General features: G+C 47.8%; 1 protein-coding gene across 4 annotated transcripts in view; it reads right to left on the bottom strand.

Moving 5' to 3' along the window:
• The window catches only part of Coro2b (coronin 2B), a 149,715-nt gene that overhangs the window by 79,611 nt on the left and 51,665 nt on the right, over positions 1 to 18,439 (bottom strand). For 3 of the 4 annotated variants that reach the window (XM_008836371.2, XM_029565027.1, XM_008836372.1), the window contains exon 2: positions 6,027 to 6,227. In XM_008836371.2, coding sequence (XP_008834593.1) covers positions 6,027 to 6,227 — 201 coding nt within the window. Of the gene's footprint in view, positions 1 to 6,026; positions 6,228 to 6,430; positions 6,447 to 18,439 lie in introns of those variants that run through there. The other variant, XM_029565028.1, reaches the window with a different exon arrangement.

Raw genomic sequence — 18,439 nt, 5'->3', positions numbered from 1 at the left:
TATATATATATAGACCATGGTTGACAAGATGACCCAGTGGTTAAGAGCACTGCTGCTCTTGCAGAGCACCTGGATTTAGTTCCCAGCACCCACAAGGTGGCTAACAAGGGTCCATAACTCCAGTTCCAGGAGATCTGATGCCCTCTTCTGACCTCCATAGGCATTGCACAACATGGGTGAACTTACATACATGCAGGCAAAATACATACACATTAATGTAATTAATAAGCGAGGCTTTTCCAGGTTATACAGGGGTCAAAACTACTTTTGTCACAGCCTTCTTGCTCATTCTCCCTGAGTACACTATGCTTTCCAGAGGCTTCGAGTGCGATACTGCAAAAGGCTGACCCCAGGAGCCTGTGTGAGAATCCACCTGTCCTCTGTCAAGCTGGAGGAATGTTAAAAGCCTTAACTCCAGTTCCAGGATCTGACAGCCTCTTCTGTCCTCTGTGGGCATTGCACGACATGGGTGCACTTACCTACATACACACAATATATGCATACACATAAAATAAAAATAATAAATAAAATATTTTTTAAAAAGCCATTTTCAGAAGTAGAGAATAATGTCATTCTTCTCACTGACTTTGTTTTCGGTGCTGGGACTCTACGTGCTGCACTCACTGTACCCCACCATCCCTATCCCCTCATTTACTTTTTGTTTCAGAAAATATTATTTTTCATAAAAATATGTTTTGCTGGAGAATATGAAATAGGTTTGTTATTATACCATTTTAAATGTGTTAATAAATATTTTTAAGATTTTGTTTTGAGACAGGGTCTCACTATACACCTCTGGCAGACTTGGAACTCAGAGATCCACCTGCTTCTGCCTCTTGAATGTTGGGATCAAAGGCATGGGCTGCCACACCTAGTTTTAAGATTTTATTTTTTTAGACAGTATCATGTAACCTAGGCTAGTTTCAAACACACTATGTAGCCAAGGATGACCTTGGACTTCTGATCCTCTTGCCTTAACCTCCTGAGTTCTGGGATTATAAGTGTGTGCCACCCTATTAAGCTTATACAATGTTGAAGATTGAGACCAGGGCCTCGTGTATATTAGGTAAGTACATCCTGAGCTACATCCCCAGCCCAATATGATTTAATTTTTGTGTTGAATATGCAACACAGTGTTGATAAATATAATTCACACAAACTAAAGCCCTTTAAGCATGCCTAATCATCTGTAAATGTAGAAAATGACCCTGAGATGGAACATTCCAGAACGTTGCAGCACAAGGTCTATCTTGACAACCACATTACCCACAGAAAGGGGGCAGTGCCACCTGCTTCCTCCATGACCGACCTGCAGGGTGTGTCCAGATTTTCAGGATTCCTTGTAAATCCAAAGTGAAACGTGACATAAGTGGAAACTACAGAAATCAAAAGTTGGTGTGAGACACCGTGATTGGGATCCGTCAAGCTGTAAAACTGTCACAAGTGTGAACAAATGAAAATGAAAGATGTGGGTATGAAATACACGCATGACTCTATACATGTCAGGTATTTCCACAGAGGATGTCACCAACAGGACAAAACTCTTTCCTTACCATGACAGAAACCGAAAGGAACAATTTAGAATCTGTTAAGCAATGTGCCAGAGAATTTTCATTACTTTTGAAAATAATACTACTAAAAAATAAGGTTTGGTCTTGGTGCCAGCACCTTTTCTGGTTAAGTCCAGCACACCCACCACGCCTTGACTCCCCCAGCCTTTCACCCTCCCAGCTCTGCCCCCCAACCACTCTCTCCTCCTAGCCTGGGTACAGGCCCATTTCTTGTCTTGGCCCCCCAGACACCGGGGCTAACCTCTCCGCCCAGAGCCACCACTGCTTTCTGATCCTTTGCATCCAGGCCAACCCAGTCCCTCCTTGTGGTCTCCAGGAGCCCTCTGAGCCTGGTCCTGGCCTCACCTCTCTTTGTTTCCCTGGGCTGCACATCCTCTAGTGTCCTGATGCCAGCCCTTTCCTAGACCCCAGGAGCCCTCTGGACCAGGTCCCACCCTCACCTTCCTTTGCTTCCTGGGCTGCACAGCCTCCAGCATCCTGGTGCCAGCACCTTTCCTGGGTAAGTCCAGCAGTGCCCACCACACCTTGACTCCCCCAGCCTTATTCACCCTCCCATCTGCCCTCTTAGCCTGGGTACTGACCCATTTCTTGTTTTGGAACTGCAGACTCCTGCACTGACCTCTAGGCCCAGAATCCCCACTGCTTCCTGATCCTTTGCAGCCAGACCAATCCAGTTCCTCCCAGTAGTCCCCAGGAGCCCTTGGGGCTTCTTCCTGCCCCACCTCCCTTTGCATCCCTGGGTGGCATAGCCACCAAATTCCTGAGACCAGCATCTTTCCTGGGCCCTGCTCCCAGGCCAGCCCAGCCTCCAAATTCCTGAGGGCAGGAATTTCCTGGAGGGATCCTGACCTTAGGAGAAAGCCTGAGAGCATCTGAGCCTCATCTGACTTGGGCCTCTGTGGGAACTCCAGAAGACAAAAGCAATTAGGCCACTCCAATATAAAATCAAAAGAGAGAATCTGAAGCCTAGACCAACCAGCTTTTCATGCCCAACAAGTAAACCACAAAGGCATATACAGTTTACAAAAAGAGGCAGACCTAAACTCATCAAAGGAAGGCTTGAGTCTCACACAAGGATAAAAATCTACAAAAGAAATTCACATGTCAAAGTCACAGAGAAAAAAATAACATGAAAAAACAAAATAATATATTCCCCACCAAGTACCAATAGTCCTCTAGAGGAGTACAATGAGAACCCACTAGAGATAATGCAGGACATGGAACTCAAAAGAACAATTATGTGATAAAAGAACTCAGTGAATTCAAAGAACACACAAACAAATAAATCGAAGAACTGAAGGAAGATAGGGATAAACTTATGAATGAATTCATAAAAGAGTTAGAAATACTGACGAATGCTCGGGCCGAAATGAAGAAGGAAGTGAAACACTCAGTAAGCCAATTAGAAACGACAGGAGAAAGCCTCACCAATAGGATGAATGAAATGGAAAACAGAATATCAAGACTGGAAGATAAGCTCGATGAATTAGACCACTCAAGCAAAGATTATGAAAAATTTAAGAAAAAAATAAGGTTTAAAAAAACAACAGAAAAATGTTACAAACAAGCCACGTGTGGTGGTGCTTGCCTTTACTCTCGGCACTTGGGAGGAAGAGGCAGGTGGATCTCTGTGAGATAGAGGCCAGCCTGGTCTACATAGTGAGTTCCAGGCCAGCTGGGACTACAGGGGAGAACCTGACTTAAAAAAAGAAAAGTTGCAAACTTTTGAGTGTGTGTGTGTGTGTGTGTGTGTGTGTGTGTCTGTGTCTGTGTAGGTCAGATCCTCCTGCCTCCTGAGAGGTGGGACTCTAGGTGCATACCAGCATGTCTGATGACTTTTTTTTAAAGACATAGTGTTGCTATGTATCCCTAGTTGTCCTGGAACTTGCTTCCCAGGTTCTAGGAATCTAGGCACATGTCACCACACCCAGCTGACATTAAAACAATTTTTAAAATTTTATTTTTTTCTTATGTGTATGAAATGTTTTTCCTGCATGTAATTAAGTACACAATGTGTGTGCAATGCCTGTATAGGCCAGAAGAGGGTCCCTGGAACTAGAGTTACGGATGATTGTTAGTGACCATGTGGGTGCTAGGAACTGAACCCAGGTCCTCTGCAAGAGCAACCAGTGCTCTTAACCACTGAACCATCTCTCCAACTCCAGCTAACATTTTATCTTGAAGACAGTTCGGCTAGACAGATTGCTGCAATGGTTTGAAAGTAAACAGGGCCGGACTGCCTGTTGGCTTGAACCTTCCACAATCCTGAAAACTCTCACTCTTAAATGTTTTATTTTCTGTGAGTTGCCTACATGTATCATTTGTCCATTTTTCCTATATATATTTTTTCTGGAACTCCCTATGTCTGGGTGCAAACCTTTCATCAATTACATATTGCAAATATCCTGCTCAAGCACGTGGCCCCCTTTTAATCGTGTTTGGGTATCTCATTGTAGCTCAAAAACTTATTTGCAAAATATATTCTAATCTATTAATCACTTCCTTTATGGTCTGGGAAATACTTGTCCTGTGTAGAAGCTTTTCCACATTTTAAAAATGATTTTAAAAATGTTCTCCCGAGGTAGACAAGATGGCTCAGTGGGTAAAGGTATTTGTGGCCCACCAACCATTTAAGACCCGAGTTTAATTCCTAGAAACCACATGGTAGAGGAAAAAAAACTATTCTTGAAAGTTGTCCTTTGACCTCCACATATGCACTATGGCGCACACACACGCACACACGCACACACACACACATGCACATACACATACACTCATAAATGAATGTAATTTAAAAACTAAAAAAGATTAAGATAGAAAACCCAGTTGGAGAGTTGGCTCAGCAGTTAATAGCACTGGCTGCTCTTGCAGAGGACCTGGGATGGAATCCTAGTACCCACATAGAGACTAACAATCATCCCTAACTCCGGTTCCAGGGGATCTGATGCCCTCTTCTGACCTCATCAGGCTTCGCATGACACGGGTACATTTACATACATGCAGGCAATACATTCATATTCATTTAAAAAAACCTTTAAAAACGTTCTCCATTTGTTTTTGATATACTAGCAGTCTTCCTTCCTTCCTTCCTTCCTTCCTTCCTTCCTTCTCTCCTTCCCTCCTTCCCTCCCTCCCCTCCTTTCCTTTCCTTTCTTTCTTTGATAGCATCTCACCAGATACCATAGGCTGGCCTTGAACTTGTGATTCTCTTGCTTCAGCCTCCAAAGTGTTGAGATTGTAGACATGTACCACTCAGTCTTTCTGCCCCTCCTATCCTTTTTTCATTCCCCTTCTCCCTTTTAAACATGTATACCTTGAATTCATCTAGGCTTTGGCTATGTGGGAAGACATTGCAAGTTGATCCTTGTGGGGCACAAAGCAAAGAAATGGGCTTGTACCCGCTCTTCTGGGGACCCACAGGCCCACACAGGTGCATGGACTAAGTTGGCATAAATCTGGTTTGGAAAAGAAGGAAGACTGCATTTCAGAAGTCTGTGAGCAGAGTTGACAATGTTTTCAAGAAAACAGTATCCCTTTCTGCCATATGGCTTCCAGGCAGCCTTCACCAGCCCATGTGTGGGCCGGGAAGCTCTCATGATGGTTCCCATTTGAAGCCACTACAGTTAATGCGGTTGAGCAGTTATGACCCATTCTATCAGCACAGGAAACCATGGAACAGAAAAGTTGAGTGGCACATGTTTGGCAGGTAACAGAGCCCAGACCTCCTGCCTCCAAGTCATCCTTTGCTCCTCAGACCTCTCTAAATTTATCTCTGTCCTCAGACTACTGCAGCTGACCCCATGGTGGGAAGGAGGGTCTGGCCTAAGCAGTCTCCAAATCTGTTTCCCTATGGTGGAAGGAGAACCTGGAAATTATCCCTGCCATCCGCTGACTGTGTTTCCAGAACCAGTGTTTCTTTCCCAGAGCACCTCCTACTCCCCTGAGCAGGGATGAGTCAGGCCAGGAAGACGGAATTCAGGCATAAACAAGTGGGACTGACAGTCAGCACTTTGCCTGAGGCGCATGACCTCCCAGGACTGTACCTGAATGGCTATAGCATCAAAATTGCACCAGGTATGTAGGCTTTGCAGGCTTAATCTCCTGCAGGCCCTACGCTTAATCTATGTAAGCAGGCCCTCCGGTGGAAGCCTCCAGGCAGGAGGTGGGCACCATGGGAAGGCAGATGTCGGCTAGCCTCTCAGCAAAGGGTGGTTCAATGAGTGGGACATTTTTAAGGAAGGCCAAAGCACCTATGGCTGCCTCTGCTTCCCTCCAGCTCAACACCAAAAGGACACAGGGATGCAGAGTCATAGAACCAAAACTGGCCTTAGAGACAGGTATGTGCCAATCCCCCAGACAGGAACCCATCCTAGTGCACAGAACACAGATCTTAGTCCCCACCTCTGGGTCTAGACCTGCACTTGTTTAGAATCTCAGGGAACTAGGGCCACCTACCTGCTCCAGGGGGATGACGAGGAAGGAACCTCCTCCTGCACTCTCAGTGACAATGGCCAGGAAGCGTGCATTGACAGCACAGAAGTGGTTGTCATGTACATTCTTGGTGATGGGAATCCCATCGAAGCAGTGCTCCCGGTTGGCCACCTTTCCGTATACATTCCGGAACTTGGAGCTGCGGTACTGCGGACGCCAGGACATCTACAAGGGACCAAGAGAGACAGGGTCAGGCTGAGCACTGCTTAATGAAGGGCCTGGGCTGGGCACTGGGGAGTCAGGGATGCAGGGGCAGGTGATCCCCGAGGCCCACACTGTGTCAGCTACATGCTGAGAAGGTCTGACAGGAGCACAGGCTGGCATGAGGGTGTTTACATTTCCTGTTGATGCTCCATTGCCCAGCTCACCTTCTAGAAGGAGTGTACGGTCTTCTCACCACCAAAGAACACAGCAGGTGATACAGTAGCCAGCCACATGTGATATGTCCTGAGCGTCCACATCTACTCAGCTTAGTCTAGAAGGTGCAGGCCAAGGAGGCCGGGACAGTGCCAAGGGGAAGAATGGGGTCATTCCTCTATGCATGAGGAGGTAAGCCACCATACTTCATCATCACCTCCTCTGAGTCTTTCTAGAATTTTTCACTCCATAAGCAACACCCTCAAAAATCTCTTAGTTCTATGCATCATCATTATGGCTGCCATCACCATCATCATCGTCATCAGGCACAGGTGAAGTGAGTTGTCCAAGCTAAGTGTTGACCCTTGTGAGTTTGGAGTGAAGTCCTCAGAGTGTGATCCCAGGACCACTTTTATCAAAATCCCCTCAGGTGGAGGAGGTTTCTGGGCTTCCCATGGACTTCTTGACAATTCACTTCCGGGATCCCAGTCTGGATCTATGGAACCAAGTGCACTTGGCATGCTGACCCAGTTTCCGTGCATACCTCCAGCTGATACAGAAGCACTCTGCTTTGAAAAGAGTTCCTGTTCTGAAGGGTAGAGTAGGGCCTCCTCAACTCATCCTGCCCACCATCCACTGTGCAGGGTTCCACAGCAAAGCCTACTTGCAATGTAAGCAGAGGGCCCTGTGGGACAGTGCCTCCTCCTGCAGGGAAGCCTCACTATAGTGCCACCCAGGAGTGAGCCCGGCCAGGACTACACACAGCAAAGGCTCGGTGAGGGCTCTGTGCAGTGGGCACACACACCTGACATTTGGGAAGCTCTGTACTTGATCTTAGCCAGGGTCTCATATAGCCCAGGTCAGCCTTAAACTCTAGATAGCCAAATATGACTTTAAACTTTTGATCCTCCTGCCTTTATACTGCCCTTGATCTCCTGCATGCTGGGATTAAAGGTAGGCACCACCATACCCAGTTTACACAGAGCTGGGGATTGAATCCACAGCTTTGTGTATGAGGCCAGCACTCTACCAACTGAACTACATCCCCAGGACTACAGGCGCTACCTGCATCCATCTCCTCCCAGTAGGCTGGACTGGAGTCTCCTTCCCCATTTCAGGACAAAAAGAGGCAAGTGAAGTTCCCTAGGGGAGAAAATCAAAAGCAAACAACCATCACAGCACTAGGAAACCAACTCTGGAAACTTGACTGAAGATGAAATTTTACATTTGATTTCAATGAAGCCAGGAGCCAGGCCCCAAAGTCCTTCAGAAAAGTGGAGGAAGAAGGCCAGACTTCTCATGGTAAGAGGAGCCCTCTTCTCTGGCTTTCTGTTCCCTCCACTGTTTCTTCTCTACTTCCTAGGTCACCCTCTGTCCAAGCAGGGCCAAGTCCCTCTGTCCCCTCCAGCCCATCCCCCATTTCCCACCTGCCTTCTCTCTCTGTTGTGTTCATTCTGCCTACACTAGTCTGGATAAATTTATGCTGGAGAGAAGAGATTAGTGAGAGCCTAGAGAGTCAACACAGACCTCAAGACCTCAGGCAAACCCTGCCCCTCTGCCACATTCAATGACATCACCAATTCCCAAAGTAGATCCCAGAAGGTCCCTCCACATGGCATAGAAACTAAGGATTTTTCTAGGAGCAAGAGAACAAATGATACCAAATGCTGGGGAGGATGTAGAGAAAAGGGAATGCTCATTCACTGCTGGTGAGATTGAAAACTTGTGCAACCTCTATGGAAAAAAGTGTGGAGAACTCTTAAAAAACTAAAAATGAACCTACCATATGACCTGGTTATACCACTCCTTGGCATATACCCAAAGGACTCATCCTATTGTAGAGATGCTTGTACAACCATGTTTGTTGCTGCTCTTTTCACAATAGCTAAGAGATGGAAGCAACCTAAGTGTTCCTCAACTGACGAGTGGTTGACAAAAATGTGGTATATTTACACAATGGAGTTCTATTCAGTGGTAAAGAAAGATGAAATAATGAAATTTGCAGGTAAATGGATGGATCTAGAAACTGTTATACTAAGTGAAGTAACACAAACTCAGAAAAACAAACGACGTATGTTCTCTCTCATATGTGGATCCTCGTACCAAATCCTTTTAAATTTCATGTCCTTTTAATAAGATGATGCTGTACAGCAGTATCTACTGCATGAAATAACTACCATCATTGCGACGTCATCTGTGTCTGATCAGTAAACATCATCACAATTGGGCTTGTTGATAGTTGTGCTTATTCATTAAAGGAGGGCCAAGCAGGGTTATTGGACCCTCACTGGAGTATCCAGCCACTCTTCCTAGCCAACTGTATGTAATTTGGTCCTAATCACACATGGCTCCCTGTTTGGGAAGGGATAAAGTATACAATCTGGGGAAGACTAGGAAGAGAAGGCAGGACCCATGCTGGGTAAAGGCTTTCCAGTGTGCATACCCTCTTATCATACATATACCTCAGCAACCCCTCAGTTATCTTAAAGTCTTTGAAAGGGAACTGACACTGATTCTAACCACTCCAACAGCTATCAAAATACCTGAAAGCAAATCTTGAATCCATCACTCTAGAGGCCAGCCTTGGAAGACAAAAGAAAAATGCGGAGGAACCCAATAGAGGGATGCTTTTGGAAACTCTCATCAAGAAATCCCAATGGACTCTGACATGAACATTTGAAATGTTCTTTTGTCTGGTTCTCCATCTAGAACTTGCAATGCTAACTACTCTTGCCTTTACATCTCCTTCACATCTCCTATTCACCAATCAGGGACTTTCTTTTCTCCCTACAGATAAGAGTTATGCAATTTTGGAGTCTTTTAGATAGACCCACTAAAGGGGTACCCCAATTGCCTCACTCTGTGTCCCTGTTCAGCACAGAAGAAGCCAGAGTGGTCTGTGTTCTGATTCGCTATCAGCAATTTGGGTAACCCTTCAGAGGATGGTGTGATAAGACTAGGAGGTAGGAATTGGCTAGGCAGTTAGGGTAAAAAAGACCCCAAAGAAATGTAGGCAGTTTCTTGGCTAAAAGTCAAAATGTCCTTGGGCCTCTTAGCAACATACTCTGTTCCAAAGGCCAAAAATGGCAAAAGTATTTGGGAGCTCTTATCTAATCCTTAAAAGATTTTAGGGTTACCGAAAGAAAGAAAGAAAGAAAGAAAGAAAGAAAGAAAGAAAGAAAGAGAGAGAGAGAGAAAGGAAGGAAGGAAGGAAGAGAAAGAAAGAAAGAAAGAAAGAAAGAAAGAAAGAGAAAGAAAAAGAAAATGAAGTCAAAAAAAAGTGATGGGGAGATATTGGAGGTATTGGAGGGGAGAGAGTGGGCGTGGATTTGATCAAAACACCTTGTATGCATGTATGAACTTCTCATCAAAGTTTCTTTAAAAAAAAAAAAAAAGAAAGAAACTAAGGATATTTTGGTTTTTGTTTGGGTTTTGTTTTTTTTTAAGACTCATTGGCCCTGAACTTACCATGTGGCTAAGGGTGACCTTGAACTCCTGCCTCTGCCTCCTGATTGTTGGGATTACAAGCCTGCACCACCAAACCCAGTTAAGAGATGATGTTTTTAATTTTAGTAGTCACGTGTTTATTTTCATTGACATTAGAAAAGAATGTAACACACATCCAGGACCCATGACATCACAGATCCTATTACAAATGAGTGCTAATAGGATTGTTTAAAAAAAAAAAAAAGAGCAAAGACTCAGTTCAAAGAAAAACACAGTACGAAAAGTATACTGTGGGTTTATCACCTGGCCAAAACGCCACCTGAGTGGGGATTATGGAAATCTCTGTTTCTGCCAGGTAGAAGAACATTCTAGATTCCACAGTTCCCACAAGAAAGGTGCTGCACCTGCTTAGCTCAACTCATTACTGGCACTTTTCTGGCCTGACATGCCTTCCTTCTGCTCAGTCAGAGCTCAGCTACAGAGCAGATGTCCTCAGACCACAGAGCCAGCACCTCTCCTAGCTCCTGATGTAGCCCTTGTCCCAGGTTCTCCTCCTGGGGCCAGACTCCTCTGTGGGACAATAGGAAAGGACATCACCACCAAACAGGACAAAATTCCAGCCTGTGTTCTTCTTGCACTGCCCAGCAGGGTTCAGGAGGCAGGGAGCCCTATTAGACCCCTGGCCTGGAGGCAGCCCAGCCCCTCCCATATCGTCAAGGGAGCCCAATCCAGTGGGGGGCAGGCAGCTCAGCCTCTCCCTCAAGTAGCCCAAATCTGGTGGTTGGGGACTTCAAGTTCTCCCTGTAGTACCAGAGTCTCCTATGGCTGGGTGGAGGGATGGTTTGATCATTTCCAGTACAGACCTCACTGAAAAGCCTCTTGAGGGCATCAAGGGAAGACTGGCAAGCCCAGGCCTGGGATCCACATAAACCTAGATTCAAGTCCCACCCTGCTGAAGGATGGCTGTGTGTTTGGGCAAGCCCCTGAACTTCTCTGTGTTGTCTCTGTCTACTCTCATATAGAAAGGAGGAAATTATTCCCTCAACTTCCAAGAACATGGGAGGAGTCAGTGCCAAGCTGTTCAGCTCGTGCCCAGCGCAGAGCATGCTGACATCAGGCTCTCCTGAACGTCCCACATCTACATTTACCCCAGGTATCCTGGGGAGCCCTAGCTGCTCCGTCTCACCTGACATCACCTCCTCTGCCTTCCCTCTTCCTCTCTTTTCTTGCTTTCTACTTTCTCCTGCTCTGCTTTTCTTTCCCTTCTCTCCACTACCCCAGCTCCCAGTCCTCAGGTTCAGTGACAGGCAAGAGGAATATGTGGCAGACTCTTGATGGGTATGCTGACATGCTACTTCCTCCTCCTCCTCTTCTTCCTCCTCCTCTTCTTCCTCCTTCTCCTTCCCTTCCTCCTCCTCCTCCTCCTCCACTTTTCCTCTTCCTCTTCCTCCTCCTTCAACAGGCTCTCATGTAGCACAGGCTTGCCTCAAGCTTGATATATAGCTGAGGATAACCTTGAACTTATCCTCCTGCCTCCATATCCAAGTGCTGGGATTACAATCATGGGCCACCACACTGGGTTTATGCAGGGCTGGGAGCTGATCCCAGGGCTTTGTGCATGCTACGCAAGCACTCTACCAACTGAGCCACATACACCCAGTCCATACTTATCGATTGATTGATTGGGATTCTCTATGTATCCCAGGCTGGTCTAGAACTCTCCATCCTCCTGCCCAGTGCTGGGACTACAGAACTGTGCCACCATGCCCCAGCATGGCTCAATTCCCAGATCATCTCTTGCCCATCTCACTGCTGCCCTCGGCCCAGCTAGCCTGTGTGAACTAGAACCTGTGTCTAGGGAGGGGGCAGAGCTCTCGAGTTGGGAATCTGAATCAGCAGCCATCTTCCACAGGGCATGCCTCCAGGATAGTCCTGGGCAATTCTAGAAGGAAACAGTCCTGCTTCCTGAGAAGATGAAGATTGGACAGAGTAAGCTAGGGCAGGCCTTCCTGCCATGGCTGCAGACTATGGTTGATCTTGATGGAGTTTCTTTCTGCTGGACTTTTGGATGGGCCAGGCAGGGAGCCAAGGGGCTCTAGAGGATCAGAAGGCCCAAGGAGATGGTTTCTATTTGTATCCCTGGAGAGTGGCAGGCTACTGGCTTACTTTGGGGAGCTCTGAGATAGCTTCATATCACACCCCTCAGCCCATAGTCCAGCAGGAAGTCAGGGGATGCAGAACCAGATCGAGAACCTTGGAAAATCAGGCTAGTGGCAAGTCTGATGCAGAGTTAGCTGAGGTGTTCGTGGGAATGCAGGTTCCTGGACCACCTCAGGCTAGCAATAGCATGATCCTGTGGAACTTATATTTTTACCAGGCCCCAGATAAGACAGTTAGAGAGATCTTTGCTATCTGTGTACTATCTGTAGACCAACAACACTGGAGTGGCCTGGGAGCTGCTTAGAAAGGCACACTCCAGGGTTGGAAATGTGGCTTTGTTGGTAGAATGCCCTGGGTACCACACATGTGGGTGGCACATGCCTGTAATCCCAGTACGTGGGTGGTAGAGGCAGGAGGATCTCAAGTTAAAGGTCATCCTCAGTACATACAGGTTTGAGGCTAGCCTGGGCTATATGAGCACAGCTTAACAGATCTTAGGTAATGCGCATAGATGTTAAACCTGATAATCACATCTATTGCTTTTCTACTTGTGTGTCCCAGGGTGTCCTAGTTTGTCTCTCCCTTGCTGTAACAAAATACTCTGTCCAATACCAATTTTGGGAGGAAAGGATTTATTCGGCTTACATCTCCCAGGTCACAGTTCATCAGGGAGCCCAAGGTAGGAACTTGGGGCAAGAACCTGGAGGCAGGAACTGGAGCACAGGCCATGGAGGACCGCTGCTTACTGGTTTGCTCCCCTGGCCCCTTCTCAGCCTGCTTTCTTATGCAACACCGGCCCACCTGCCCAGGGGTGGCACCACCCACAATTGGCTGGGCCCTCCCACACCACACAACAGTCAAGAAGATGCCCCACAGACATGGCCACAAGCCAGTTCAATAGAGGAAATCCCCCAATTGAGGTTCCTTTAACCCAGGTGTGTCAAGTTGACACTAAAGCTATCCAGCACACAGGGTTACCACATGGGTATGTTAAGACACAGGCAGGCAGTCAGGACTAGTGGTCAGGCTTGTATTCTAGCTACTAGGAGGGAGGGAGAGGCAGGAAGATTGCAAATTCAAGGCCTGACTAGGCTACAGAGTGAGTTAAGGCCAGCCTGGATAAGTTAAAAGACACTGTTTCCAAATAGAAAAGTGCTGGGGTTGTAGCTCAGTGGTGGAATTCTTGTCTGGCATGCAGAAGGCCCTGGGTTCAATCCCTGCTCTCTCTCTCTATCTCTCTCTCTCTCTCTCTCTCTCTCTCACACACACACACACACACACACACACGCATGCGCGGGGCTGGGGGGAGGGGAGAGAGAGAGGGAGAGAGAAAGAGAGAGGAACAAGTGACTGGCCTTACAAAAGCAAAGTGTCCAGTTAGGAACTGGAGAATGAAGACTGAGAATCTGTATTTCTAGCACATTCCTGGGTAGTATAGAAGCTGCTGGTTCATGTACCAGGCTTCCATTCCTGTGTTTCAGGACAAGCGGTACTATGCCCCTGGAAGATTTGTCTCTATAACCTTACATATGTCCCTTCACCTCTCTGACCTCCTTTCCATCTGTAAAATGGGTACAGTTCTTACATTTCCTAAGATAGGTTGAGGAGTGAGTGAGATGACAAGGTCGACCCTCTTTGTGGGCTGCAAGTGCTCCACAAAGACTCGTTCCTGAACTATTGGTACCTTTCATTGTGCTCCAGTGCATCCATTTGTCCTGGGTGACCACCATGCCCTACACTCAAGGAGTAAGAGGTCAAAGCGCTGGCCTCAGGCTCTCCTCTATTCCTCCCTCCCAGGCTGTGCACACAAGACCTTGCACATAGTACGTACTCAATAAGGGAGGACTGGAATTCCAGCTAGGGATTCTGATTCTCGGCCCAGTTCTCTTTCCACTGCAGCCTCTCGTCCTCACACCCTCCTTTGAAGCCTGTGGCTTATCCGTTGGTGATACAGAGTAACCTTATAAACAATGCCCATTCATAGCTGAGGCTAAAAACAGAGCTGGGCAGATCCACCTACGAAATGTGGTCCTCACTCTCAGGATGGTTTGGGACCCTGTGTTGGGAGAGCCTCTACGGCAGAGGGTCCTTCCCCACTCAGGGCTCTCATCCCCAAGCCAGGGCACAGCAAGGATACATGTTTACTGTCACACAGACATAGCCAGGGAAGCCTGCCAAGTGATGGAGTGCCATGTGTGCATGCTGTGGAGGGGACATCTGTGCTGCCTGGAGGCGGGGGGGGGGATGCTGCTGTCTCTTTCTGACCCCCCCGGTCCTGCATAGAACTCTACTCTTTGGTCCCTGCAGCCAGTGGGCCTTCAAATTGCTGCCTGAAAGACAAAGAGCTTGGCTCCCTGTCACTTGACAGTACGGAAAAAGACAGCTGGTAAAGTGTCCCTGGGGAGCACAGTGACAAGGCTTGGCCACACCTTCCCTTTCCAAGAGATAATCTCTCTGGATTACCACTAGGGGAGGGAAGAGGGCTTGCTGTGACATCTCTGTTGGAGGAGAGAGGCAATCTATCTCAGCACTCCAAATGAGAAGCCTTACAGTACTGTCAATCATAGGTAGGGAAGTAAGCAGTGCATCATTTTGCCCACAGAGAAGCAGGTGCCAAGCCACATGTCCAGAACTCATCTGGAGATGAACTTTTCACTGTTCACCTGTGCGTAAGTGGGGTGTGGTGTGTGTTTGTGTGTGTGTGTGTGTGTGTGAATCACAACCTCTTCCTGGGCCTTGGAAACATTTCAAGGGCCCTCACCAGCTGATGGCTTAGAAACTAGAGCAGAAACTTTCGGAGTGAACTTCATGTTACTGAGAAAATAAAAGGGGCTTTGTGTGAAAACCCCTCTGATGGCTCTTGTAATTCTCTCCCCTTGGCACTCACTGTCTCAAAGAAAGAATCCACCAGCTAACTCAGGCAGGGTCCAGGGAGGAAGGGGGCATTCTCGGGGTCCTTGACCAACAATTCTGGAACAACAACCTCTGCGTTCCCAACTCACAAGGGCCACAGTCTCATTCTAGGTGGCTGTATTGTGTCCCACATAGCCCTTCAGCTCAAAGTACTGCTCAGAGGAGTGACCCAGCCAGCTGCTCCCTTTGAGGGGCATAAATGGAGGCACACTGAGCCAAGGTTGGCAGCAGAGGTGGGAGGCACAGCAGAGGGAAGGGGATGGAGGAGAGGAGGGAGAGACACATAAAGGGAGAACTCCTTTTCTGTTTGCATGTTTGTGCATCTTTGCATGGGTGCCTGTGTGCTTGTGTGTGCATGTAGAAATCAGAGGTCAGCGCTCCTCAGGGCCTATCTACCTTGTTTTTATTTTTTTATTATTTTTAAATTTTATTTGTTGTTATTTTTAAATTTTAGGTGTATGTGTGCATTGTCTGCATGCATGTAAGTGCAACCCTGTCATGCAGTGCCCTCAGGGGACAGAAGGAGGCATTGGATTCCCTGGAACTGGAGTTACAGATGGTTGTTAGCTGCCATGTGGGTACTGCGATACGAACCCATGTCCTATGCAAGAGTAGCCAGTGCTCTTAATCGCTGAGCCATCTCTCCAGCCTACCTTGTTTTTTTAAATGCATATTATTTTTACTTTTGCCATTTTCATGTGTGTGTGTGTGTGTGTGTGTGTGTGTGTGTGTGTGTGTGAACATGAGTGCACACATATGGAGGCCCAAGGTTGGGAATCACCCTCCATCACTCTCCCATTTTATTCATTGAGTCAGGGTCTCAGGCAAACCCAGAGCTTGCCAATAGGGTTGGTTTTCCTAGTCAGCTTGCCCTGGGGATTCCCTGCCTCTGCCTTCCAAGGCTGGAATTACAGGTGGGCTATCTACATGGGTGCTGGAGGTCCAAACTCCGGTTCCTTACACATTTGTGGTACGCACTTAACTACTAAGCCATCTCCCATGCTCCCACCTTGTTTTTGTTTTTTGAGATGAGACTGGAGAGTAGGCTAGGCTGGCTGGGCAGGGTGCCCCAGTGATCTGCCTGTCTCTGCCTCTCCAGTGCTGGGATTATGTATGGGCATCACCACATTTGGCTTTTTTATGTGAGTTCTTAGGGTCAAACTTGGGTCCTCATGCTTGCAAGTCAGGCACGTTACCAACTGAACTATCTCTCCAGCATGGGGAGCTGATTTTTTAAGCACATACATTAGCTTGTCTTGGTCTCCCACATTTGTTAGCTATGACCTTCCTGTTTGCCCTGGTTAGCTTTGTCACTCAGATGTAACCCAGAGTCATCTGAGAGCAGAACCTCAGTTGAGGAATTTCCTAAATCAGATTGGCCTCTGGGCATGTGTGTGGGGCATCATCTTGACTATTAATGGATGTACGAGGATCTACTCCACTGTGGGCAGCACCATTCCCTAGGCAAGTGGTCCTGGGCTGAGCCCGAGTGAGCCGGGAAGCAGCATTCTTCCCCAGTTCCTACTGTACTTCTTTGGCTGTGGAGTGAGTTCCCTGGCTGGAGATAATGCTGTGTGGAGCAGCAAGCAGCCCTGGCTTCAGGTTTCTGTCTGAGTTCCCGCTCTGACTTCCCTCAGTGATAGACTCTAATATATAAGCGGAAATAAACCCCTTTCTCAATAAACCCCTTTCTCAACAGAAAGAAACTAGAACACTGCTCTTCTACAAACTAGCATCCACTTACCTGGACACAGTTGGGACTGCTAGCAGAGAATTCAAACATTTCTGGTTCTGGCATCCCAGCTGGGATTTTGAAGCACTGCAAGAGCAGTCCAGATTTATTGAGACTAGGTTTGGCTAACCTGGCCTTTCCTTGAGGGCAAAAGAGAAGCCACCCTGTCTTAGAGAGGTCCTGATCAGACCCAGAGGAGTGAAAAGCCACAATGGGCAGCCTATGATTTCAGGGTAAGAAAGAAAACAGAGGCAGGATATGCACCCAGAGATGTCCCTTGATTTTTGTACTTTGAGCCAAAATCTCACAGGAGAACATGCTGTTGAAGGTGGCATGAGGACTCAGGAGACTTTTTGACTCCTGGCTTGGGATCTGGATGGAGAGAGGACACTTTGGAATAGTAGGCCAAGTGAAAGCTGGCTTAGGTGAAGTAGGAGGGCAGGGGTGGGGGGCATAGTCAGGGCAGCCCAGCATGCACCCCTCAGCACATGCCTCTGAGGGTAGATAAGAATGTCTCAGAGCCACAAGCCATCAGGAAGATGACATGTGAGGGGACAAGACAGTGTCATCAGAGGCCATGGGGAGACAGCCAGAGCCTGGTAAGATGGTCTGTGAGATCGGGGCCCAGCAAGGCCAGGAAAAGACCTATTGTGGCTAGATCCTGCCAGCAGAACCAAGAAGAAAATGAAACACGAGTTAGCCACCTGCAAATGCCCAAAGAATGCCAGCAGAGGCAACCCATTCCTGGCAGCTCAAGCAGAGGCCTCTCCCTCCCAGGGGTGCTGTTGCTTCCTCTGAGGTTGGAGGTTAGTAAACCAGCCCCGCTGGGGTTCTGCCACCCAGCACCTGCACTGTATCTGGGCCATCACCCGCCTGGCACTTCAGTATGTGCTGTGAAGTCTGGCTGGCTGGAGCTCTTGGGTTGGCAGGGCTCCCTTTCTCTACAGGGCCATCAGCTGGTTCATCTGTCAGCACTGAAGATCAGTGTACTAGGATGCTAAAGTCAGACAAACATGCTCTAAATCCCAGTGTCACCCTGCAAGGTGTATACTGTACAAAATTTGGACTAGTTCACTAACTTTAGGGGGCTGTGCTTTCATCTGTGAAAACAAGGTATACAGGGCCCTCAGAAGATGGTTCAGTCAGTAAAGTGCTTGCCAGGAAAGCATGAGGATCTGAGTTTGATCCCTAGAACCCATGTAAAAATTTGGGCTTAGTGGTATGTACTTCTAATCCCAGCGCTGGGGAGGTAGAGGCAGGTGGATTCCTGGGACTCCATGGCCAGCCAGCCTAGTCTAATTGGTGAGCCCCAGGTCCCAGTGAGAGACCCTGTCTTAAAAAAATAATAAAAAAGCTCTGCTTCCCTGGGCCTGCAGGACCTACTGCAGGCCTCTCTCCTACCCATAGGCCTCTCTCTGGGATAAGTCCATTGCACCCGCCCTCAGTGCCTTGACTCTCCCAGCCTCATTCACCCTCCCATCTCCACCTCCTTTCTCTCCTCTGAGTTTGGGCCCTGCCCCATTCCTTGTCTTGGGGCCCCAGACAGCTGGGGAACCAGTACTGCTCCCTGATGCTTTTCATCCAGACCAACTTAGTGCCTTCTCTGGGCCCCAGGAGCACTGCTTCTGGGCCTGGCCCCACCCTCAACTCCCTCTGCTTCCCTGGGCCTGGACCACCGGCTGCCAGCCTCTTTCTGGGACGCTGGGGCTGACCTTTCCTCTTCCTGATCCTTTGCATCCAGACCAACCCAGATCCTCAGTGCAGTCCC

The sequence above is a fragment of the Nannospalax galili genome, unplaced genomic scaffold (genome assembly GCF_000622305.1).
Source record: "Nannospalax galili isolate Female #2095 unplaced genomic scaffold, S.galili_v1.0 scaffold54, whole genome shotgun sequence".
NCBI lineage: Eukaryota > Metazoa > Chordata > Mammalia > Rodentia > Spalacidae > Nannospalax > Nannospalax galili.
The sequence above is the reverse complement of the archived record's forward strand: the minus strand, read 5'-3'. Positions and strand labels throughout refer to the sequence as shown.